Source organism: Lutjanus erythropterus, chromosome 13 (genome assembly GCF_056507025.1).
Source record: "Lutjanus erythropterus isolate fLutEry1 chromosome 13, fLutEry1.hap2, whole genome shotgun sequence".
Lineage (NCBI taxonomy): Eukaryota > Metazoa > Chordata > Actinopteri > Lutjaniformes > Lutjanidae > Lutjanus > Lutjanus erythropterus.
The window spans coordinates 13,381,393-13,408,197 of record NC_139329.1 but is presented as its reverse complement, the minus strand read 5'-3'; the positions used below and the strand labels follow the sequence as shown (position 1 = coordinate 13,408,197).

The following is a 26,805-nucleotide window of genomic DNA, read 5'->3' as shown; positions in this document are numbered from 1 at the left end:
CCACAAGTTTTAATAAATTTTATTCTGTTTCAGTTGTGGACATAAAACCCATGGGTTCTTTATTTTTGGAAGAAGCTAAAAACTTATCTCTGCGTTTTATCCTTTAACTAGACATTCCTTATAAAGCCCTGAAACTTTTCTTTGCACTTGTGCAATGCTGAACTTCTTTTAAAATCTTGTAATTTACTTGAGTTTCTCTGCCATGCTAGGCTATAGGTGCAAATAGCTACATTGGCGACATAGGCTTTTTACAACCTGGGTGCAAATAGCATTGCTGGCTACAGACAGTTGAGTGCTTGTCTATATGCACCCAGGTATAAATACTCTTTGACTATGCCACCCTGCATGCAAATATCAGTGTTGGTTACTGACACCAGGGTGCAAATGGAATGGTCTGGGCAGACCAGTTATAGGCTAAATAAAATAAATTTTAAAAATAGCATTTGCCTTAATTTTATTATTCAGTCAGTTTTATTTTCCATCTCATGTAATGCATTCTTTGTACTTTATTTTCATTCTTATTTTTGTTATACAGGTACCAGTATTATCAAGTGGATTTTAGTCTCCATCCAAATCTTATGCATTCTAGGCATTATATTATCACTTTTATTTTTACTATCACTATCAAATGGGTTTTATTTGTTTTATTTTACTTTCAGTTTTTATGTTGATCTTATGTCTTTTTTATGTGAATCTCTTGGTGCATGTAATTTCTTTGTTGTAAACACTTGGGGCTGCATTTCTTGTAAGAAAGATGATACAATAAATTTTATTTTAATTATTATGGGTTGGCTTAAAATAGATTAAACCTCATTTCTACATGGTAAAAAACACACAATGTCTGGGGCAGGCTACCAAACCAACATCAGATAGTTAACAGTCACCTATAAATCTAAACTAATCTTGTATTTTTCTGAAATGCTTCTTTGTGGTGTTTCCCTTATATGGCTATTAATACCTGGATTTCTTCTTATTTCCTGCAACACCAACCAGGAAAACTAATGTTGAAACGAGCAAAGCAGTGAGCAAAACATCTGTGTGCAAAACAGACATTGAGTTTTCTGCACGTGTGAGCAGTCCTTTATTGGGAAGATTAGAGAGCTGCTGCTGATTACAGTTAGCCTGTTTTAACTTGCCCTTTACTGTGACACTGAAAGATTAGATACATGTCTGAAGAGAAAGATCAAGATGGTTGGCCGTATTTTGAATGAGGTCAACCACATCCGGGCTTGACCGAAGTGAGGAAGATTACTGAAGACAACTAAATATTGACCAGAACATCCTTCAACAAACCATGGCAGTGAGAGCCTGTAGTAATGCTGTAAAAACAAAAAAAATCATCTTCAGCTTGTTTGTTTATAGCTCTATGTGAACATGAAGAGGAAACAGACAGACAATGAATTCTGAAGAAATCATCAACTTCTTCTGAAATCGGTCTGGTTTTCTTGGCAGGCTGCCGGTGAGGCTAGAAGAATGTCCTGCAGGGGAATAAAGAAGAATTTATTAACAACATGTAAGATATGAGCAGATGCAGATTGCACATTAAAGGAACAGTACATCCCCAAATCAAAAATACACATTTCACTCTTACCTGTTGAGCTATTTAGCCATCTAGATTGTTTTGGTGTGAGTTGCTGAGTTTTGGAGATATCAGCCAAAGAGATGTCTGACGTCTCTCTAAGATAGTGGAACTAGATGGTGCTCGGCTTGTGGTGCTCAAAGTGGCAAAAGTCAAAAGCAGTGTCTCTCTCCAGAAATCATGACCTGGTTACTCAAGATAATCCACAGATCTTGTGTAAAATAGTTCCATATAGGAACTACTTTCTTTCTAGAAACAGAACTAACCCAAACCCTTTTTTTTAAATAGAAAGAAAGAAATTCCTACATGAAACTGCTCACAACAAGGTCCCTGGATTTTCTTGAGTAATTGAGACCAAGCAACTCCAACCAAAACAATATAAGATAGATACATTTTCCTACAGGTAAGAGGAAAAATATCTTTCTGAGGTGAAGTCTCTTTAAACACAACAGACCAACACACATGCAGGTGAGTATAAGAAAATCTAGATAATCAGGGCTTAAACTGCCCTGTCTTTTTTGATTTAAGATTTGAAGCTGCAAAACCATTCTTTGCCATTTTAAACACAATCCTATAAACTTCAAAAATAGCCCTGAACAAACCCTTGGAAAATATTGATTTTTTTTACTGTAGCAGAGGAGAAACCGTTGCTACTGTACCACCCAGAGTCGCTTAGTGTCTATGTATGTGAGAACATGTAACAGTCCCATGGAACAACATCAATCAGATCAACTATTGAAGGCTGGAGGGATTCCTACGCTGCTTTTATGATCGTCCATGACCTGACGACACTTTGACAATTCCACAGAGGCCACATGTACATGGGTGTGTTTATATACGGCTCACTGGGTCAGGATTTGGCAGATATATGGCGGGATGGGTTACTCATCACATTAGTTTCACATGTCTTCACTCTGCAAGGTTGTATCATTGTAGAGCACATGCCTCAGCAATACAGAAGTATTGCCTTGAGGCATTTTACTGTAAAGGCTGTATGCATTCACAGCACACTTTTCGTGGAAGTACCAAAGGTTTAACTGTAATATGTAAATCCAACACTTTGACCATGGTGAAGGGAAAGAGGTAATAAAATGCTGTTTGTTTTCTCCTGATTAACAGGGAGACTGTCACATGTGCTCAAGCAAAAAGAAGCGGGGCCAAACAAAAACAAATGCCACACCAAACCTCCCCTCTTTGACGTGCAGTGAGGAGGAGGAGGTTTGAAGACTAAGTCGATTACCAGCACAAGGGTGAGGCAGGCAGAGAGACGAGCTAGTGCTGAAGCAGGTAGCCGTGTCTGTACAGCGTTGCACTGCCTTCAAACACCTTTTTGTTCAAAGGGGGACTGACTGATGCTGACTTAGGGCTGCATACACGTGCACACACACACAGACACACAAGCCACATTGTCACATATTTGTACATTTGAATAATGCTGTATGATGCGAAAAATTGATATACACGTTTGGACTAGAACATAAATCATTGCGCTTACACTTCATCTTCATATTCTTTTGGAGGGGAAACAGCAATCACAACATCGATCCAGTCCTGGAGGTAAAAACAGCAGCTGTTATTTTCATTTTTCATTTGACTGAATCAATGAAAAATAGGAACTCAAGCAGCCTGACTGAATCTCCAAGTGAGAGTGTGACAAGAACAAGTATGAACAATCAGTCAGGATTAACAGGGTTCCACTACCATCAATAAAACACTCAAGGTGCTTTGGTAAATAATATATTTATAGTATTTATATTCACATAATATATAATAATATATTTTTAAAGGAGCAATAACTGCACATCCAAAAATTAGTACTAGTATTAGTATCCAAATAGCAAGTTGGAATACTGCAGGAGTGCAAGATCAGTGCAACACTGTAATGACAAACAGCGATGAGTAAATATATTACAGATATCTCCTTTAAAATATGAAGTCTAGCATATACCCCTCCACTGTTCCAGGCTCGAGCCAGAGAGTTTTGTCCCTCGGTCAAAGAGGCATCGATCAGGATCTTCCCATTCACAGCCATAAGTTCATCTCCTGGTACGATGCCACCTAGAAAATACACACAACAGAGACATTTAACTGACTAAACATATTTACTCACAACAGAGACACGCAGAGAGTAGATGCTAGAACCAGCTGAAGAGATAAATATTGTCACTCAAACACTTGAACCTCTACTGTACACAGACGCAAGCAAACCATAAACACGTTGTCCCCACAGTGGTGCAGTGTTGTCATGGGGACATAAGACTTTAGTGTTGCATGTATCTCATCTGTATACACTACAGAATGTCAACAAGCATGTGTTCACTGTTGTCATAATATTATGCATTATGAACTGTACTCTTATATTTCACCTTAGAGACAGTAATGGCAGTATAATAATAAAAATACAAATGCAGGCACACTCGGGGCACACATGAATAGCCATAGTAATTTACTTTATATTCAGAAAGATTTATGGCTCCACGAATACAGCAGGACTAATGTTCTGAATATTAAGTGTATTTGCAGCACAAATACGTTGTCCAGGATTCTGCTTATGTGGCTGAATAGGCACATTTTCTAATAAAGTGCTAGTTTACTAGGTACACCTAGCTAAAACTAATGAAGTCTAATACAACAGCCCTGCAGCAAATTCTGCAGTTTTAATGTTAAGTTTTTGCTGAAACTGTTTTAGGGAGGTAATGATTCAATTTTATGGCCATTCTGGAGGATTTTATTTTTGCCATTTCATTGAATTTTAAAAAGATAACAGGATATAAACACATCAAACATGTAAAAGAAGAAGAGGACAACATGTACTTGTACAACTTAAAACAGATGACATTAGTGTCTTAAGAAGACATTAATTCGTACAAACAATACAACAAAAAAAATTCAAATAAAATGCAAGTAACATAAATGTAGAAAAGGGGCTGTGTTGTAACTGGGACCAAACAGATGGATGGATGTACGTGTGCATAGGAGGGAGCTAAGCCTTTCTCATTTACAGTATTATCATTCTATAATACCCAGCAGGGAGAAGGACAGTTGTTCATACGCCCCCCCACTCCCCGTGCTTGACAGCGTGTGAGATAACTGATAGAGAGAATCATGTACCAACAATACTACATGATGTGGACTTTTCATCTTTTTAACTTGTTAAAGTTAACTTGTTAAGTGAAAGTTTAAAAATAATCAAATGAACTGACCGTGCTTATCTGCAGCACCACCTTCATACACAGAAGACACCACTAACTTCCCCAGTGGAGAGTCTGCGCCTCCCTCCAGAACAATGTCAAGCTGTCCTGCCTTAAGAAAAGTCAATTTAAAAAAATCAACACTATCATTCATGTCTTAGCACACTTTTCTTTAAAAGTGATAAGTGAGATTCCTCTCATCAATAACATGTATAATCTGAAATGAAGGCAGGAGGAGTCATTTGGTACCTTTTTGATTCTCAGCAGTCTCACATCTCGCCCGTTTATCTGATCTGCGGAGAACTATTAACAAAGAGCAGAGTTGCATGGTAAGTAGTGAAACAAAAAATGAGGTGCCAAAATAAAGAATGGCTGCCTGCTTTCTGAATATGTGTACAACCTACCCAGCAAATAAACCTACCATACCTTATAAAGACAGGACTGCTGCTCTATAATAGTTTACTTGACTATAATGGTTTCAGGTGTTATTAATGTTCTTTAGGAATACATACTAGTAATTTGGCTTTTTGACATGAATGCCACTTTTATTATCACTGTGTCCTACATCTCATACTACACACTAAATACCCAAAATATGTACTATTGTTCAACACACTACTGGGTTAATAAACAGCAGTTTATCTTTTTCAACACACTCTTCAGCATGTATGCCGTATGTTATCAATATTACACTGAGCTGCCTTGGTCAGTCTGCTTTTGTCTGTTATGTTATTGCTGTACTACTGCATTGCATTGTGGAATATTGCTGTTGTGTCCAGGGTTTACATACTGTGATATTAACCAGGAAATAATATGCACCCCACATACTGATTTTAAAATCTCACGTGTTGTTTTAGCCTCATAAATAGCATGTTTGTATGGAATTTGGACACACCCTAAATTTGACCCTAGCTGCCAGAAGTCGGCTTATTTAGCTGTTAACAAAGTAGCAAGACTAGCTAACTAACTAACCACTGAACTTGGCAGTTAATACAGTTATTGTGTATTTTTTTTACATGTTATTTCAGTTGTCACAATTATCTTAATTGTTATAGTAATGCTAGTTCTAAGGCATCTTTGGTGTAATATAATCCACAATGGCTGCTGGGAGAATGACGTCCAGACTTTTTGTAATCTAGACACGTACACTATTATGGAATATCAGACAAACAAGATATATGTTTCTAGTTAGCAACAGCTAAAACTTGTTGGCTTTATACCACTCTGATTTTAAACTGCTGAATATCTGTTGCATTTTCTCTGTTGTTGTGGTGCCAACACAAACGAGCATACAATACCATGGAGTAGGGATCAAACTCTTCCTCATATTTCTGAAATCCCTGAAAGAGAATCAACAAGCAGTTAATTAAAATGGATCAATATGTCAATAGGGAGTTGACAAACAGGGCACAAAACACAAAACCTTCTCTCAGAAATGTGAATGTTAGCTGTGAAACAAGTCACTGTATGAAGTGCTGGTCAGATTTCCTTTGACAACCAGTTCACTATTAAAGTTTCAGTACCAACCCTGAATAAATGGAAACCATGGAGACACCGAGAGTCATTCATTCAAAAGGTACAGTGGCTTTTAAAGCCTCACACTTTAATTGAATTCACACACAGCAAATCATTCCTAATCATTCCTATCTAAGACGACAGCTATTTCATTTCTAGGGAAGGAAACAGAGCAAAGCTATCAGAGACAGGACATCACATTTATCCAGCTGCGAGGACTCAGAGAGGCATTTTTCTCCCAGAAGAATAAACAAACATTAATCTAACTGTTCATTTCCTGTTGTTCTTGTTTAAACTCAACACTGGACATAAAAAAATGACTTCATTTGTATTATATGTTTTTTTATATGTTGTGGCTGAAGATATCAGTCTAAACTGAATTTGCTATATTGGATACAACAAATCAGATGTTCTCTGTCTTAAAGTGAAGGTACATGACAACCAGCTTCCTTTGTTTTAGTAATGCACACTACACCAACATCTGTAAAGAACCACGATGAACCTTTATAGCAAAGAGGTTGACATACAAACCATCTGTAGCAAGACAAGATCAAAACCACTAACCAGATCACATCACTGACATACATTCCCAAACTGTTTGTCCACAGTAGTATTGTGGTCTCTAGATCAATAAAAGCACAGTCATGCATAAGTGACACAACTGGACCTAAAGGCAGTGATGCAGCCAGCAGAGAGAGAGAGAGATAATGAAAAAGTAAACGAAGAGACATCACTGAGACTCCAGTCAACCATGAGGAAACCCGATGTGTGAGCTCAGAGACAAAAAGTGCAGAAAGAACAGACATAAAAGCACTCAAGAGTAATGGTATGTATGGATTACTTGTCGTTTGTTGTTTTGATTTGATTTAAAAGACGAGTTGAAAGGCACCATCCGTTTCAGCATTTCCGGAGGCTGAAACAAAAGACAAGATATTGGCTTTTAGCAAACACAAAACTGAAAAAAACACAACCCTGAATTCAGTGTTGGTTTTGGTTAGGGATGCACAATATTGGACTTTTGCTGATATCCTATATGTTGATACTTTCTAACACACACATTTTTCCCATCTGATGTCAGACAACAAAGTGTCTCCTGTGAATTAACATATTATTCTGCTTACTTTTATCCTGATGGCCCACTGACAGAGGCAGGAATAAAATACAATGCCTTTCAAAATAAAATACTTTCTTCCATTCCATTTTAAAGCCTTTAATGGACAATATCACTGACATGTCCATAATATTGTGCTTCCCTGGTTTTGGTCTTTTTTTGTGGGACTTGCTGACAGCATGAAACATATAGAAGCTTTATCCTTACTCTTTACATTTTTTTGATTCATTTCTCAAGGCTGATGAAACACAGTAGCAGGCAGGAATCCTTTGTAAATTCTAGAATATGTTATATACCACAGTCCTTGAGGATATACTGCACAAAACGTGATACAAAACATAACTCCATTTAGGAAAAAATGTCTTTCTTGTCAATATTTCCAACTTAATTTACAAAATACGACATTTAAAACCATGTTTCAAAACAGCAGTCATAGATTCATTGACAGGACTGAGTGTTGTATGGTTACAGTGTGCTGTCAGGGATAATTAAATGATTTATAACATCCTGTCCTTCAGCTTCTGCAGTCAAGGTGCTCCTCAGCAAGACTTTTCACCTCCAGCTGCGGAGGTGTTCAGCACCTGAGAGAAGACACCTGTGGCTGTACTGTGTGTTGTGCTCTCAGGTGTGACTGTGTGACTTTATTAAATGTGAGTCAGAGGTTTACCAGATAGCGTTCCTCCACAGTAAATGCAATTTGGAAAATAAATAATCTAACCAGTTTCATTAGAGCTTTTTGACAAGAAGAAGGAATGACTCCCCTGTGCGATCTCATAACTACAGATTGGCGTTCTGCGAAACAGCTGGAGAGTCTGGAAGACTCACCAAGACTCAGAAAAGTGGCAGAGATTAATCTCTCGCCCAGATGATGGCATGCTGTGTCAGATGTCTGAATGCTTTATGACCCTATTAAGCTAAATGAGAGGTTTGCAATTATGGTCGCAGTGTGGTGTGTTTCATACCAGGCCGTCAGAACGGAGGGCAGACCTGTGTGGCTCTGGTCGGGGCATCTGGGACTGGGGCAGCATGACGGGTTTTGACATGACGGGGGCCATCTGACGCCGCTGGTTGGGGGGACTAGGAGCTAATTGCTATGGGAAAAGGCCATGTTTCCATGCAAGAGCTGAGTATAGGTTTGTATTTAAACAGGATGTTCATTTTACCATAAAAGTATCTTGTTTCAGTTGGACACATTTATAAAGATTAGAATTTGGACCAGAAAGGAGTGTTTTCAAGCTTAATTGCACATCACATTTTTACAAAAACACTCACCAAGGGAGAGCTTGAACTGGAAATTCGACTGGCATGGGAGGTATTTCTCATTACCTGAACCACAGTAAAATAAAATGAATTGCTCAGCCCCCGGCACATACAGACCATTGCAGAAATATCAGTGCAAGACAGACTCACTCCCATTTTTAAAAATATTACACCATGGCTTAGGTTTCAAAGGTATTCAATGCATACCCCACTGGATGACGTGCAAATGTACAAAAACACACGCATTTTCTAAAAGGAAGAAAGCCAAAACATGCTGCTTTCATCCCTATTACAAACCATGCAACACTCCACACAGCTACAAGCAAGGATCAGTAACAGCAGACTGCTTCTCCGAATGCATTTTCTTCAGATAGAAGAAAACTGTAAAACGATTACTTTCTAATTCAGTCATGCTAATACGGTGCAGTGCTCTGTCTTTATGCATAAAACATCCCCAATGCATAAAACAGAACATGCTCATGAACATATGCATTAAAGAGAATCGAGTCCCGTAGCCTTGAAAATGCATTAACAATGCAAGCTCACTATATATTTCTTTTAAAACCATTTGTGGTATAAAACAAATATTTCACCAAAATTTCTTCAACTGTGTAAATTTTTGTCCTGAAAAAAATTTCCATAACATTCAAGTCTACTTTAAAATTACTTAGTTAGAAAGCGAATTTATTTTACAGAACTAACTATGTGAGGGGAATAAAAAAAGAAAGCAGCTCTTGATAGCTGACCCATTTACAAATAGAGCTATTCATATCCTAATAGGACTGTAATTCTGCAGTTGTTATTGGGTCCTTACAAGGCAAGAAAACATGTGAATATGCCCAATTTGGATGTGTTGACATCTACTTCATTAATAATTAATGTGTATGCTACTGGCTTTGAAAAAAGTGTCGCTCCAAAATAATTTAAAAGCCATAACACTTTAAAATTATGAATGATTTAGTCACATATGTTTAACCAGCATCTGTTTACAAGGTTCAGAGCTCAAAAACCTTTTGAAAAGTTTTTGAAAAGTGTATTTTTACAGTTGATTTCATATGATAATATGATATCAGTATGTAACACACTAGTGTTCAAAAATGAGGACTGCAGTCCAAATAGTGAGTTGGAGCCATAGACGGTATATTAAACATATGAAAGCCCAAATTAACATACAGTGTTAATGAATGAAGCTTGTTTCCTCCCATCCCCTCATTCCCAGACTTGGAGCTGTTTATGATTGTCACCTGTCTGTTTTTTTAATGTTTTTAGGTGAAATACATAAAAATGTCACAGCACATCAAATTACCTGAATTTTTTCAACTTAATAGATCATTTTTATCTGATAGCTAAAATAAGACAACTATACAAAAAGGAAACGCCACTCCAACACATCATCCCTCTCACATGGGAGTCTCTAACCTTTGGACTGGGGGGGTAGGACATCTCACTGGTGTTAGATGAGTAAATTCCTCCTCTCGGGAGATACCCTCCTGCCTCCCATTCGCTCCTGCGCTCTGGAGGACTGGGAGGGTGCTGGAGGTGATGGTGATGATGCTGGCGGTACCCGCTGAGCGTTCCCACTCGTTCCTCTGAGTGTTGTGGGGGTGGGGGTGGAGGGGGAGGCGGTGGGGGTGGTGGAGGTGGAGGTGGCGGCGGGGGAGGCCGTGGAGCAGGCTGAGGGGAGGACGGAGGCCATGACGACTGAGGCGGAGGAGGATAGTGGGAGGACGGTGGACGAGGGGGTTGGGGTTGGGTAGAATGAGGGTGAGGCTGTGGGTGAGGCCTGCGCCCCTTGTTGGTCAAAGTAGACGGGGCAGAGGGAGGTTTTCTCGTGCTGGGTGGAGAAGGAGGACGCCGCTGTGGAGATGCGCGAGGGGGAGGAGGGGAGTAGTTGGGTATAGTAGGGTTCAGCTTGGGTGAGGGCGGAGGGAGAGGCAAAGGAGGGGGAGGCTGGGTGGTGCTGGGCTGGGTGGGGGCCAGTTTTTTCAGAGGGCCCCTCAGGCTCTGATCCACCTCATCCAGGTTTATGTCGTCCAGATCAGTGGTGGCCAAGTGGAGGCCGCCAGGGAAACGCTTCACCTTGGGCTCCAAGGCAGGAGAGCGTGGTGGGGAGAGCTTAAAGTCACAACGACATGAAAAATGACTTGTTTAAACTCACTTCTCCTGTAATTCAGGTGGTAACACAACCATAAATTCTTCGCAGGTGTTGGGCAACAATCATGCACAAAAAGACAAAGAAACGTCTGCAGACTTTTGTCCCTACATTCCCCTACTCTCCTTTCATTCTACATGGACATGTTCTTGTTGTTTTGACAACAAATGGTCTACAGCAGGCCTATTCAAGTAGCTCAACTACTCTGAGACACCTAAACCATGGACTGTATGATCTGAACCAGTGTGGTATTAGTTACATCTTCTTAAAGCACCTATATTCTTTGACTGACTGCAATAAGGTTACATCTCCTCTGAACCCACCATTCGCTCAGTCAAGCCTCACAGTTTATTGTGCAATGAATGCACCTCAAGTCAAGTTACTCTGTACCTCTGGGGAATCATTCTCCACGCAAGAGATCTGCTCCAACCGAGTCTGACAAAGACGCTCCACCCAGTGCTGGACTTTCTCCGACTCTTCTAGGTCTTCTCTTTCTGTCTCTGAAACCTGGTACAGAGCCAAGGCCATGCACCATCAGACTACAGGAATCAGCCTTATTTGCATGATCAGCTTTAAAATCATCTTTAGTGCATCACAAGATGTACAACAAGGTTGCGTTTAGTTAAAACCACAACTTGAAAAGCCAAATTAAAGTCGCCATAAAGTACATCATATATATCAAATGGTTTAATCCCCTAATTCACTTTGGTAACCCCCTCTTTTCGTACCTCCTGAACCAGCCGATTGATCTTCAGCTGCTTCTCTCGTTCATACATCTCTTCTTTCTCCTTGGCTAGTTTCAGCTCAAACTCCATCTCCTTCTTGTTTTTTCTCTGCTCCTGCAGTGTGTCTGTGTTGGACACTTTCTTCTTTTTCTTCTTCTTTTCTCCTTTCTGAGGTGTTACCAGTTAGTTAAAATAAAAACCAAGGGACAGACAAATCTGCCACTCTAAACCACGCAGCACAACATGCATAAATAGCCAGTAACACCACACTGTTTATAACTGATTAAACCACAGCAAACATAACATAATTGTAAAAGACAGCTCAGATCTTAAATATGTAACTGCCACTTTGTCTTGATGGTATAAGAACCAATCTTCTCTCTATAGCCACTCTTCTATGACACACTCAGGCAGCTGACAGTACCTTGCGGATTGATGGCAGTTTCCCCTCATATCGATAAAACCAGCCAAATGCTGAGGATGGAGATAAAGACGGGTCACTCTCATAAACATGTTAAATTAAAGCCAAAGGTCTAAGCAAACTCCAAGCAATACAGCCATTTTAAAAAGCAAGAGAATCCAGTGAAGGGTGACAGCACAGCAATCAAAGACAAATGAAAGAAGTGAATTTAGCCTGTTTCCATTTCAGCAACCCCTACTTGAAAAGCACATGATGCAAATTGCATTTCCACTTATGCAAACATCATCTTTCAGCAGCTGTATTCTGGTCGTCAGTGTAATTTTTTAAATTGTCTTCAAATTACCCAAACTCTTCAAATTTTGGTTGTCAGAGGAAATCTAGCACTAGTTTGTGTGTATGCTGTTTGGCACAGACATCCTCCTACAACAGACTCACTTGTCTGTCCTCCTCTTCCTCCTCGTCTTCCTCTGTAAAAGAGCTGGCTCTGTCAGCTGAGAGGAGACGCCATTAAAGGCAGCACAGCACACAGAAGAGACAGAGACAGAAAGCATGCAGAGAGGAAGGAAAATTAGGTGAAATGCAGATAAGAGTTTCTGCTACAAGTCTATGGTTTCAGAGTAAAAGTAAATCTGTAGGTTCAGAAGTAAATAGAGGATTCATGCATCTAAGGATGAAGAGTCTTGCAGGTGTCCTTACGAGAACTTTTGGCTTTTGGAGACGGGGTGGTTTTCTTCTCAGGTGGGACAGGTGATGGACTCTTTGGAGAGCGAGGGCTCTTAGGGCTCTTGGGCACATCTTTGGTTCCCCAGTCCTCCTCCCACTCTCTGTTGTGCTTCCTCTCCGCAGCCTCAATCCTACAGAGGACGACAAAACAAGAAAGAGATGTAAGATATTTTAAACATACTGCAACAACGCTGAGTTGGCACTTCATTGACATTTGAAACACAAAATTAGCTGTATACTTCTCCATCTCCTTTTTGTAGCGCTCCTCCTCCTCTGCAGTTTTCTGAGAGATCTCCATCTGCCTCCTGTTGAACACAAAAATAAATAAATATACAAATTAAAACATACAACACGCTACATTACAGGGCTATGGCTGTTTTTCAGAGTGTCAATCCTGCAACACATTATATGCAGCCCCATTATTCATCCCCACATATTGCTGACATCAAAGCACTGAGAGTGGGTGCTCTGAATTTACAAATGCCTGATATGAGAGGAATGTATAAACGATTTAGCATTGTGAACATAAATCTGTGTAGTGAGCAATGTAAGTGAAGATCCTTAGATTGATGGGAAATCACTGCAGCATGTATGTACTGTGTGTTTGTGGAGCATATGTCTAGTTGACATGGAAATATAGAGCTGCAACAATTAGTCAATAAATTGATCGAAAGAAAACTAATTGCTTGGTATTTCAGTAACCGATTAATGGTATCAGTCATATATCAAACAAAAAATGTCAAATACTTTCTGGTTGCAACTTTGAAAATGTGGGTATTTGCTGATTTTCTTGTCATTTATGAGAGTAAATGAAGAGTCTTCAGGGCAGGGAAGGGAACAACTGCAAAAAATCTGGCACTGACTGACAGATGATGTCTAAGGAGGCTGCATCTAAAGTGGCAGCATGTTGGCATTCCCCAAGCTAATTATTGGACCCAGTTGTTGGTTCACTTTCTGCATGTGTCTGAAGGAAATTACATCTTCAGCTGTGACCCAGAGATCTGCAAAGACAGTGATGTTCTGAGAATAATCAGAAAGACTGAGCCTTCCAGCTCAAAATGGATAACACACTGGGTACTGCTTGTGTTGAGCGGTCTGCCAATTTCCAAGAACAAACACTCGCAATAACCCAGTTTGAATGCAATTCAAACTGGGTTAAAGCTCTAATGTACATATCAAGTGACTTCCTACATAGTGAAAAATCAATACAACTGTAAATGGTCATCAATATCAATAAAGTTTGACTTTTGTATAATTTTGCAGCAGGTAAATCTGATGCAGAACTATCAGCTAAATCCCACAGAACTAAATAAACTAAGTAGAAACGAGGGATTCAGTTTCATTGATGTATATAACTTGCATTGGGTTCCACAGTAACCTCAGAATCAACACTTTCCACTTGGAAAATGACTTAAAATATCAACTGAGAATGAGAATTTGCATGATTGATAAAGCAAAGGTCCCCTTGGATCCTAAGGTTATTATTTCGAGGCTGCAGCCTCCTGGTCTTCCTTGAAGGAAGGAAGAATCCCAATTTATTAATACTGACATACTGCAAGCAAAATGCTTCATTCACTTCATTGGAAAAAAAAACCCTTGGAGGCTTGAATAAAGAAAATGGCTCATTATATGTGGATGGAAAAGGCATTTGGGGATTTTCATAAATTTCGTGGAACAATGATGACTTGGGGAATGTGCGGACAAAGGGAGACCGCTTAAATGATTTATGACAGATTGTCAGTTTGTTTGAGCTTTTGAAATATGTTTAGATTCAGTGAACAAACTTCTCTAGTATTTAAAAAATATATATATATATTTATTGCTAAGGCATATAAGTGGATTTATATGCACAGATATATTTTTTCTTCTTTTTGTTAATGTAGTTGTTATAAGCGAAGAGGCAGGGTGACTAAAGGACTGAGGGTTTAAGAAAAGGTCACATCCTATTGTTGATGTAGTGTACTTCCTAATGTGACAACAATAAACATATTGTGATTAAACATGTTGATTATGATTTGTTGGCTGTGTTACAGTATCCAGACTCTTTGACTACTCCATCTGCCAAACACAGGGTTAATTTCAAGAAGAGGAGAGTTGAAGTTTTGTGCTGTTCACTCACTGCCTCTCCTTCTCCTGCTGCTCTTTAATGATTTTGTTGGTCTCCAGTGCCACCCTCTTCTGGTGCATCAGCTCCTGCCTGTCCAGCTCCCTGCGGGCCTCCGCCGCCAGCCGCTCCTCGTCTGTCATAAACAGCTCGCTGCCCTAAGAGAGTGACAACAGCAAGAGATGATGATCAGGGAAAGACAGCATGTACATCAGGGTCCTCAAACTTCTTGGCTCTGGAGACAGGCAAGCCCGAACCAGTCTTCTAGACCAGGGAGGGAGAGGAAATATGGGAGTGCATTAGTACCCATGGCATCATGGGTAACCGACACATCTGAAGGTACCATTAATGCTGAAAGGTACATACAGGTTTTGGAGCAAGAGTTTGCTGCCATCCAGAGATGTCCCTGCTTATTTAAGCGAGACAATGCCAAGACACATTCTGCACGTGTTACAAAAGCGTGGCTTCATAGTGAAAGAGTTCAGGTATTAGGCTGCGCTGCCTGCACTCCAGACCTGTCTCCAATTGAAAATGTGCGGCACATTCTGAAGTGCACATTACAACAACAGAGGCCATTGACTGTTGAGCACCTGAAGTTGTACATCAACCAAGAATAGAAAAGAATTTTACCTTCAAAAATGTGTCCTCTGTGTCCTCAGCTCCCAAACACTTACTGAGTGATGTATCACAGTGGTAAACATGCACCTGTCCCAACTTTTTTTGGACTATTGCTGGCATTAAATTTAGAAATAGTGTATATTTACAGAAAACAGTAAAGTTAGTCAGTTTGAACATTAGATATCTTGTCTTTGTGTAGTATTGCATTGGACATAGAATACAAAGATTTGCAAAAACTTTTTGACTTGATTTTATTTACGTTTCACAATGTCCCAACTTGTTTGAACTGGGGTTTGTATATTCATGTACAAAAATAATTCAAATACATATTAGAAATACTGTACTGTGTGTATATTCTCTAATATTTTCTATTGCACAGTGTTATGTTTATGTAGAAAAACGAGTATATCCATGTGGGAGGCCATGGTGTCTGATAAATATTTATTACAGTTCACCAGTTTTGCTTTTATATTGCTGATAAATATGTCACATATAAACAGTAGCTGTCTCATTTTGGAGCACAGCCTTGAATTTCATTAACCTATAATCGTGGATGCGCTGCACTTGCCAAAATGAAGACACACACACACTAACACGAATAAATGCATTAGACAGGCACCAGGGAAAACAGTAAATAAGACAGGACTGCTGTTGTTGTTGCTGAGTCCCGAGGCAAACAACCTGCAGAGTGACTTGACTGGTGATTAATGCTGCTCCTGCAGGCAGCCAGCCTGACAGTAAGACTGTTAGGTGAGGTGATGCCTCTAAAACGATACAGCACATTAATCTGTGTGATGCAGGAATGTAAAAAGGAGGAGTTTGTGCTCCCACTTCCATAACAACTTAACTCTGAACTGTTTTACTTTCTGAGTGGTTTCAAAGATAATTAAGTAGATCTCATCCGTATTCCAGGTTTTTCCTTCTCTACATATTATTCTGTAATTCCAGTCACAATATACATAACAATTCTAGCCATTTTATATTCACTTTTCACTAAAACTGAAGCCATAGAGCAAAAACACCTATTGTATTGCACTGATAAGATGTAAAATAGTACCAGTATCCTGAATTCCCTGAATGTCTTTGTCATCCTGCCCACTCTGCTCAGATTGAGAAAAATAATTCCAACATATTTACACAATATTTTAACCTACATTATAATTTTTAACTAATTTTATTTTATTTTTGTTTGAAACAACAACACATCAACACAACAAATTGAGCATTATGGCTGCAAAAGAGGGCACGGTATTTTGAGATATAAATTATTATTAATTTCTGTTAAACATAATGTCATTAGAGTACTTACAGCTCCTGTCAGAACAGTAATAGTCAGACTCCTGCTGCTCTTCAGGACTCTCACAGCCTGAAAATAAAATAAGAGAAAACATCAAATGATACACTTAATTTTAAGATATATGTAATGAATAAAATGAAGCGAAATACAATAACAGCGCTCCATGGCCTGTGTGATGTTTGTGCTACGTGTATTTATCCGAGTGTGAAATTATCACCAACTCCTGGTAAATACTGCAGGCTTGCTTATTTGCCAAAGTGGCTGATGGAAAAAAACAAATGGTCCATGAGGGATTGTTTTCTATTGCAAAACCATTTAGGCTGGTTAAACACTGATTTGGCTGCTAGTCTGCCGCTCTGTGAGAAAGAACACTGTGCCAGTGATGAAGGCTTTAATTTCTACTGGCATCACAACAAAGTAAAAACAGATGCCTCGTGGTGCTGTGGGTATTTTGAGAAAGGAAAAAATGTACAACGTTGTATATCTAAGCAATAATAAAATAACTTTAGATCCCAAATGTCATTATTACAAGTTGACAAATACTGTAATGAAATTAAGCAGAACTAACCTCTTTGTGGTCCGCAGTGGTGAAATCCACCCCATTCACCTCCACGATCTGGTCTCCAACCTACAGTTTAGGATGAGACACGGATTCAGTTCACACCAGGTATGTCTCATATCATAGTTTTGTATACTGGTCATTTTGAGCAATCACCTCAAGTCCGACTTCTGCAGAGAGGGAGCCCGGCTTGACGTTACTGATGTAGATGCCAGGTTTCTGGGTCGGACCACTGGAGATGCTGATGCCCATACCCTTGGTACCCACAAGGCTGAGGAACACCTTCTTCTCCTTGATTTCTTTGCCTCCAATGGACGCCAAGCCTGCAACGCTGCTTTTTTTCTCCTGTGGCATGAAATAAAGAAAGAATGAAATAAAGTCGTTCAAACATTCATTCATAACTCTGCAGCCTGCACCAGCTGCTCTGACCTGGCTTCATATTACATTTAGAATTGATTTGAAGGTCCTCCCTGTTATATACAAAGCCCTTAATGTCCTAGGACCCAGCTAAATTGCTAACTCAGCTCTTAACTATTTGCCTTGAAGAACACTGTGATCATCTGCTGCTTGTTTATTGGAGGTTCCCTGAAACAGCTGGAAAAAAAATCAGAGATGCAGCCTTTACTTACGCCACAAATCAGTGGAACAATCATCATGACTAAACTCCAGCAGACTCACACTCACATTCAAGTTAATATTCTCTCTCCATTAGCAGCAACAATTACCATTCAGGGTTCATACATTCCTACTACTCTCTTTTTGTGATTCTTTCCTTTCCAGAAAGAGTGGGGAACCACAGATTGTGATGGATATGTGTGTTTATTTGTTTTACATCCTGCTACACAGTAGCTTTTTGATTTTCCCATCTCTGTCATATAATTATATTATATGAAACTGGGGGTGTGACCTTCCCAAGGTTGGATGACTAATGACACTTTCCTGATACAGGCAAGAAACTTTTTTGTACTTGCACTCTTTGTTTTGCACTTCATTTAAAATGTAATATTTTATACATTCTCTATATTTAACATTATTTTTATTACTGTTATTATTATTATTACAAGGTGGGCTTTCTTTTTACTTATTACTCTTATTTTACACTAATTATGGAAATCTAACCCCGTTTTATGTTTATTCTATGTCTATTTTCAAGTTAAATACTTGACACATGTAATTTCTTTATTGTAAAGCATTTGTAGAATCCTTTTGGTCTGCAGATGTGATGAAACTTTTGAAATTCAACACAATGAAGAATCAAGTAAATCAGTCTCTTACCCCTGACTCAGACACAAACTGGTCGACAAACTGCCACTTGAGGGGTTCATCTGATGAGCTGGAGAAATGATTAAAAGCAAATGAGAACACTATGACCATTGCGATGCCATCTCAGAGCACAGCATTACTCCCCATATTACTATTTCCAGTAAAGCAGACATCCCATGGACTAACACTAAATAAACAAAAACAACCTATATTCCGACGTCAATTATCTTACCTTTTCACTGGGATCATCCCCACATCTGCATAAACGGAAAGAAAACAAACAAAATCAAATGAATGATACCATTAATGTTTAACGTTTTATCAATATCACACACATCAGTCATGCTGCTGTTGTTTGTGTTTGACGTACGCCGGACTTTGAGTGACACAATCTTCTTCGTCTTGATGAGACTGATGACCTCCTCGTGGATGCAGGAGGAGATAGAGTATCCATTGATGCGCACAATCTCATCACCAACCTATAAATCAACACATATTACGAATGACGCCTTCGCTTTCAATACATCAAGCCAGATTGCAGATGAAATTATTGCTACTCCAAAGATTTACCCCGCTGTCTGTTGAATATACCAGCTGCAATATGACCTATTGATCTGCATGCTCTATTTACATTTTGATGTGTTATCCATGATTTACGGAGCTGATGCTTCAATGACTTACAATTTAACAGTCGAGGAAACTCAACAACAAAGATGTGAACAGCTTGTGATTGTCACACCTGCACTGTATGTCAGTGGTTACACAGTCATGTACACTAAATACACACATGTACCCAGTTCTGTTGTGTCTGTCCTGCTGTTTTAATCCTGAGTCTTTTCCTGAGTTTCATCAATTCATTGTTTGGTCGTTTTAGTCTGAGATTTAAACACCTAACCAGGGTTTGGAGCTGCGCATTAACTTCAGGTAGACACCCTGTACACACTTTTATCTTTGTATGTATGGTTCCTGTTAAATACACAATTTAATAAATAAATGCTTCGATTTCCTCAATCATGGTTTGATTAGTACAGCTGTCAGACAGAAACCTTGTATATCCAAAACTGTTACGTTTCCACAAATGAGAAAAAAAGACTATAATTTTAAACTGATCGAAGAAGAAAGTTTTCTGGATTAAAGTCCTGAAAGCCACGTGTACAGCACTTTATTCAAGATGGGGCACAGTGGGGTTATGATGTTTTGCAGACAGTTTGAGAAACCAATGAACTTAGCAGTTTTAGTCACCAGGTCTTTTTAATACTTTTCTTTGGTTAAATATTTGTAAAACCCACAGACAGGAGTCAGGGGTGACCGTTAAATTTCTATATATATTATGGAAAAAAGATGGAGATGTAAACTGAGTGAGAGTTTAAAAATCAAGGTACTTTACCCCACCTAGTGGATTCTGGTATTATGACTGACACCTAAGACACTGAGACTCAGACATGCGGCAACAGCAATTAACACACAATAATGGGTCCTTTTCATATTCACTCATAGTAATGGGTAGACTAATTAAGCAAAACATCATATAGAAAATACACAAATGAAATATAATGTATTACCAGTATAGTGTATATAGTACATGTATACTTGTAACTGATTGCAAAAAGTATGAGTATCCTTCATTAAAATAGTACAACGATGATTACAAAATAAATATTCTACATAAGGCTCTTTGGTTCTTTAAATAAAATTCACATTTAGGTAAACGAAAAATATGTAGTAACATAAAGGAAATGAAAAAAGTGGAAATATCACAGTTAGCTCATAGATACCTGGAGGCCAACATTCCCAGCCTGACCGTCTTTGACAATCTGTGATATGTAGAGACCACAGCCAAACTCCAGCCCTCCTCGCACACTCAGACCCAGTCCATCACGGTGTGTCCGATCCAAACGCACCTCTTTCAGCTTCCTGCACAATCAGGAGAGAAAGCAAGACATACAACAGGGTGTATGAGTTAGGTTAGTTAGAGCGAGAAAAGAAGGGTGGTTTTAATAGAAAAATAGAAAAATAGAAAATAGAAAAACGATCAGGCTACGCTGTACTCACCGTGACCTCTTGGGGGTGAGCAGGTCGTACTCCACCTGGTGTTTGAGTGGGATGAGAGGTCTGATGGCGTCAAACAGAGGTAAGCGCTTTGGTTCATTGATGACCAGCTTCAGGTCCCCAACAAGCACACGCAAATCCATCGACCTGAGAGAGGAGAGGGCGAAGTTCTGTATGATTTTTATATACAATGACTTGTAGCTTCTGAAATCTGATTAGAAAACACTGAATCCTGTGAGGGCTTTTATTATCACATGTACTGCAGACTAAGTCAATATGACATTCTGTATCTTGAAATGGCCCTATAATAAATCCTGAATAACCTGGCTAAGCTCTTGCTAAAAACAATTCAAGTAACTTTGCATATGAAGTAATGTAGTGACTTAGATGTGTAAATCTGATGTAAACTTCCATCTCTACTTTTTAAAACCGTAAAAAAAATATATATATAGCTATATTATCTAGAAGCTGATGGAAAAAATAATGCAACCATCTTTCTTTTACAATTCAAAGGAAGACAAAGGAGGACTAGAAGAGCAATTAAAGCAGCAGAGTAAAAGCTACAGTATAAAATCAGTCCACCTGGCCTCCTCCTTGAATTATTAATCGGTGCCATTTCAGCCCTGTTTGGAGGATGAACATAAAAAGAGCTTTTGTGGATAACTGGCCAGGCTTGTCGGAGCACAGTGGAAACTGATCAGAGGCTTAACCAGCGGGGCCACAGAGCTCTGCCTCTGCACAAAGATTAATTGAAACCTAGACCTGGAGCCCCCAAGTCCACCCCCACCCCCAGCCCTCTGAGACCAGGCTGTTATCAGAAACCCTGATGGAGCGTACAGTTTAAACTGGAGGATGTGTGCATCAGAAATGAGTGTGGTAAGATTAAGAGCTTTCCAAAGCTAATCACTGGAAATTCACCGTGAAGTAGCCATCTGAATAAAGGCTTTTTAAGTTTTTAGCCTTGGACCTTTTTTTCTTTTTTGATGTTTTGTGTTGCCTTCCAAAGAGCACCTTCATGACAACTATTTGAACTTCAGAGCACTCCAGACATTTTCCTTTTTAAAGATAAAAATGTTGAAGGCATTTAGGCATCACTTCACCTACAGGAAATTACAGAAAGACACCTGAGGCAAATCAGGAAAAAAAAAAAGTAGCTATTTATTATTTGCTTATTATCTTAGATCACAATGTATTTTTTATACTTATGTATGAAAAGAGCTGTATCGAACGTCTTTTTTTTTATATTCAAAGCTTCTATTGATGTCATCAGGTCCCCTACACCACTCTGGAGTTCTTAGAAATGTTTGGATCACACAAATCAGAAACAATTTGATGCAGCCACCACTACAATCTAATTCTAATAACAGTATATAAGTAATAAGCCTAATCTGCAATGGTGAAGAAATCGGATATAAACTAGAGCTGTAATGATTAATCAATTAGTTCAGCTATTAATTTAATGGTTAACTATTTTCATAATCGATTATTCGTTTAGTTAGTTTGACTGATTTAAGAGAAAAATGTCAAAATTCTCCACTTGTAGCTTGTCAAAGGTGATTATTTTATGGTTTATCTACTCCTTTATGACAGTAAACTGAATGCCTTTGGGTTGAGGAAAAAGTAGATATTTATGGATAACATCTTAGACCAAACAACTAATCTATTGATCGAGAAAATAATTGACAGATTAAATGATAATGAAAACAATCATTAGCTGCATCCCTGGTTTAAACAGAACAAAAAGACATGCAAGAAAATAGAGCTGCACAATTAATCGCAATATTATCAAAATTGTAATATGGCCATGCGCAATATCCAACTTACAGAACCAGAACGAAATCGCAATTTTTTGAAAAATGTCTGACAAAACAGCTTTAAGATACGCACTGTAGTGCTGAATGGGTGCTTTGACCAAAAGAACACTTTTTTTTTCCAGCAAAAATGAAAAATGAAATGAAAATTGTGATACAAAAATGATCAGCCCCCCTAATTGTATCATGTATCGTTATGTTTCAGTCAAAGAATTTACAATGTGAAGGCCCAAATGAAACTTCAAACTATTTGGCACTGCCCAGACAGAAACATTACTAACTTTCACAAGCTGAAACACACAGGCTTCATAAATAATCCTGAAAATCAGTTTGGTTCAAACTTTATTTGAGGTTTTTAAGGAAACAATCTATTCAAAAATAATCAACATTTTATTCATGTTGGAATAAATGGGTATGAAAATACAGATGTGTGCATGATAGAGACAAAACAAAATAAGCAAATCTCTTGCAGACACACACTCACGCTGTAACCACACTATGCAGTGACAGGTGTTACTCACTGGTGATACATGCGGAGAACATCATACAGGTAATCCTTCTCTGCTTCATTTTCAATCAGCAACTCCACCTGCAAGAAAGGACAAACATGATGTAATCCTCCGTCTCCCTGCTCCACCAGAGGAAACACACTGTGCCTCTCTGCTGTGGTCCTGTCAGCACCACACAGGGTGACCCACCTGTGTGTGTCTGTGTGTAAGTGTACAAACCTGATGGCGGCTCAGCTGCAGCAGGATGGTTTTGAGGAAACGCTTCGGCCAATCACTGATATAACACATTGCACTCTTTTTTTTTTTGTCTTTCGACTAAATCTGTCTCAAACTACACTGCTAATCGTCAAACCCAACCTGAGCTGCTCTGTTTTTTTCTTTTTTTAATCAGGGTGATAGTTGAGACTAAGCTTTAGGGATGATGAGACTCCTTGGACTGAAGAGATGTAATGGGCGGTTCTTCTCTAACCATCAAACCACTGGGAGAGAATAATGGCAGTACAGCTGAGGCTAGGCTGCAGGAGGAAGGTCAGCAGTGTCATCTTACATCTCACAACAAAAACAGAGGGGAACATTCACACCCAACATTCACACACACGCACGCTTCATCTTAAGCACTGTGCACTCAAAAATAAGTCTTATAGAGAGCAAAAATCCATGTACACATACAGTCAGACACTTCTGTGGCATTTTATGTAGAGATTAACAGTAGGTGAATTGAGGGAGGATGAGGGGAGATGACCAAAATGCGTCAAACTTCTGCCATTCCCGATGTCAGTTTTAGTTTAATTTTAATTTTAGTTGCAGAGAGAGGGGTTGTTTGGTTGAATATGTTAGTCTAGTCTGGCTGACTCACTGATAAGTTAGAATCTATGGCCTCGACCATTGCGCTGAAATATCAGACAAGCACTGTCCATGGTGCTGAAGTAGCCAATGGAGCTACAATTAACCTTTTGCTAAACCCCGGCTCCAAGCAGCAACTGTCCTATCACAGCTTAGCAACCGTATCTAAGGCACCACCGGCCTATCAAGCTTTGATGTGGGGGTTTGAGGGGCAGGATGTGGCCTGATGCAGAATCAAAGTGGATCAACAACAGTGCATCTCCATCTGGCCCGCTGTCTCAGGTCTAAGCTTAGCTCTTCTGCTGGTTCTCTTCTGTGCAGCAGGGTGACTTGTCTCAAGGTCCGCTGCAGTAATCTAGTCCCTGTGCTTCCTTTTCCCATGTGAATGAGTGTATTTCTGTCATCTATCATGCAGATATACCTGCTGTATTTCACCACCTGACCAAAGTTTGCTGAAATGTAAGTTAGCTTTAGCTTCTGTCTTTTAGCATAACATTATATCATGTACGCAGCTGTCAGGTAATTCTTGTTTTTATAACATTTCAGATGGAAACATTAAAATGTTAGCTGGAGAAGGACTTACTGGCTGACTCAAGGAGTTAACATTAGCTTACATGAGTCAGGTACACTTTCAAAATCTGGTCCTCATTTTAGCCGATCGTCAGCTAGAAATGAGAGGCTGGGTTTGTTTGCTTTTTTCAAGGAATCACAGACCTCGTGTTTCAACAATTACTCCCAGTTTTGATGTTGAATCTGCCATCATTATCACTGTAAATTTCATTAATACAGTGTGTGAATGGAAAGCTTGACAGGTGTAGCAACAATAACTAAGGAGTGTGGAGCTTAGCAAATGGTCCCGGGACACTTAGGGATCTGTAACACTCTGCTAGGTCGTCCATGAAAAGTTTTCAGATTCATTTATATAAATAATCATGATATCAAACCATTTTTCACTTTTTTTTACATAGCTCAACAAATAATATTTGTATTTTTAAAGTTGTAATATGTAAGCTGCATTAAAATGTGAAAAAATGCAGGATAGTGCAAGACGTGTTATATATTTTGTTGAGATGTGTATTTTCATTATCCCAAATGTTTCAAAAGCAGAAATCTGTAATTTATTTAAGGCACCTTAATGTTTCCTGCTGGCTAGCCAGCCACTAATTGCTATAATTTTCAGAAAAACATAAGATACGTCTGATAAGTCAGGGAGTCTGGAAGGAAGGCAGCATTTTCCTCAATAGGCCTGGGTTACTTTAAAGAACTAGTCCTCTTATCACTAGTGTGCTCCTACTGGGCCATCCCCGCTGTTAAAAATTAACAAATCGCAGCATAGGTAGATCGTCTGGGACTCATTATAGTCATAATGGAAAATAAAACTAAGTGAAACCTGCACTGAGGTCGCTGTCAGGGCGTGTGAGACTTGGTGTGTTTATGACCGTCATAAATGTTTCCTACTCAGCGCAGTGAGACACAGTCAGACTGAACTAACTGCAGACTTTGGCACCATAAACCAATAAGGCAAGAGATCACTGCTCAGTCAGATACCCATTTTAAAAAGTGTAGTAATTAGGACGTTTGTTTTCACAGAATAAGACCCTAACATTATCATTTTATACTGTAGGTCTACATAAACTGCAGAATATACACAATGAACCTCCACAGAACATAAAACAAACAAAAATAAATATTTTTCTGCAAATATACAGTACACTGCTCACTTTCAACCAGAGACAGTGACTAAGATAACGTCCCAGAAAGACACAAAGCCTGATTGTGCCATGTTGGCCCCTCTGCCTCTAATTAAACCCGTAAAATGTCCCATCTCTTCCGCTCAGCTGCTCATCTCTGACACAGTGTACATTATCTAATGCTGAGATGCCCTTTGTGAAGAGCCTGCAATATGGGAACCTGCCCATCTGCATGCAGCACAGATGGCTGTGTGGTGATCCCTACATGCACTGGGGCTGAAAAAACTCTGAACATATCATGTTCCCTTCCTTTGTTTTCTTTTACTCATAGTTACTTATCCAGGCTCTAATGTGCCAACACCATCCAATAAACGGTGTAAATAAATGTGATTAATTCATGGAACAGCAGTACATGAAAAAAATAGCCTTACATTTGTTTTATCTCGGACCTCAGCTGCAAGATGTTTACCTGAACCAAGAAAAGTCGCCTACCAGTCTGGGACAAATATAGAAAGGATGCCCAAAAGTATAGCTGTTTAGAATACAATGTGGCTATTTACTCTTAAGCCTTTAAATAGAATATATTTAGGCTCATAACTCACACCCTTATGAAATGAAGTTCACCCTAAACAATCTAAGAAAAACTGTTATATATCTGTTAAAACTTATTAATGTATTTGCAAGTCTAATCTATTAGTTCTTTTATCTAAGTCATACGCTTTCTTTTTGATTTTCTCTTTGAAAAGTATTCTTTGAAAATAATTTTTGGATATTTTTAACAGTTGTTTCCTTTTCGTGAGGCTGTCGTTCAGGCCTATGTCTGCGTAACATCCCAGTGAAAGATACACCTGAGCCAGAGAGGTGACCGACAGGAAGACAAAGGTGTTTTAAGAGATATTTAACTGATATCTGCAGAGATCAGGGTTTGTTTCTTACCTTGTGCCTAAATTCTCGAGCAACTTTCCGCTCCATCGCTGTGAGACAGTAGCAAAAGGACCGACGTGAGATTCCAGTGTCGGTGAAGTTTGACAGGACTGGTCCAACAGGGTCAGTGCGTCAAGCTGCTGGTGGTGAAATTACAGCATCCGGTCAAGATTTTCATAGTAAGACGATAATTAACGAGAATAAAACGGTTTTGGAAATGAATATGACTAAGTTGGAAATTTCTAAAAACACAGCTTCTCCTATTCTCATGCATTTCTCTCAAAACATTTTAGTTTTAGTGTTTTTTCTACTTGGGTTCTATTTTTCTTTATTTCTGCTTTCAGTTCAGTTTAGTTTCATTTTAGTTTCATCGTATTATTGCTAAAAAATGTTAAGTTTCTCTCTTACCTGGATGTCAAAAAGTATATATATATATATATATATATATATATATATATAT

At 39.0% G+C, this 26,805-nt stretch overlaps 1 protein-coding gene across 1 annotated transcript; it reads right to left on the bottom strand.

Moving 5' to 3' along the window:
* Nucleotides 1-1,052: 1,052 nt before the first annotated feature.
* Nucleotides 1,053-26,485, bottom strand: ush1c (Usher syndrome 1C). Its single transcript, XM_084734589.1, has 26 exons — nt 26,358-26,485; nt 22,900-22,967; nt 20,571-20,714; nt 20,294-20,432; nt 18,889-18,997; nt 18,751-18,775; nt 18,531-18,588; nt 17,412-17,600; nt 17,265-17,324; nt 16,709-16,765; nt 14,797-14,939; nt 12,917-12,982; nt 12,651-12,808; nt 11,958-12,007; nt 11,537-11,701; nt 11,199-11,315; nt 10,076-10,771; nt 8,669-8,722; nt 8,359-8,487; nt 7,127-7,198; nt 6,069-6,110; nt 5,020-5,073; nt 4,783-4,882; nt 3,528-3,637; nt 3,075-3,130; nt 1,053-1,478 (listed from the first exon to the last, which is right to left on the bottom strand). Exons 1-26 carry the CDS (start codon nt 26,391-26,393, stop codon nt 1,466-1,468), a joined length of 2,910 nt encoding a protein of 969 aa, XP_084590715.1. The 5' UTR covers nt 26,394-26,485; the 3' UTR covers nt 1,053-1,465.
* Nucleotides 26,486-26,805: the final 320 nt, after the last annotated feature.

Bases quoted from the DNA above. Each gene is read 5' to 3' on its own strand.
- ush1c (XM_084734589.1), bottom strand. From the start codon at position 26,393: ATGGAGCGGAAAGTTGCTCGAGAATTTAGGCACAAG. The intron at 12,983-14,796 runs GTGAGTGAACAG...TGTGTTCAACAG, and splicing joins CAGCAGGAGAAGGAGAGGCA to GAGGCAGATGGAGATCTCTC. The intron at 8,723-10,075 runs GTTAGAGACTCC...ACTGTGGTTCAG, and splicing joins CCTACCCCCCCAGTCCAAAG to GTAATGAGAAATACCTCCCA.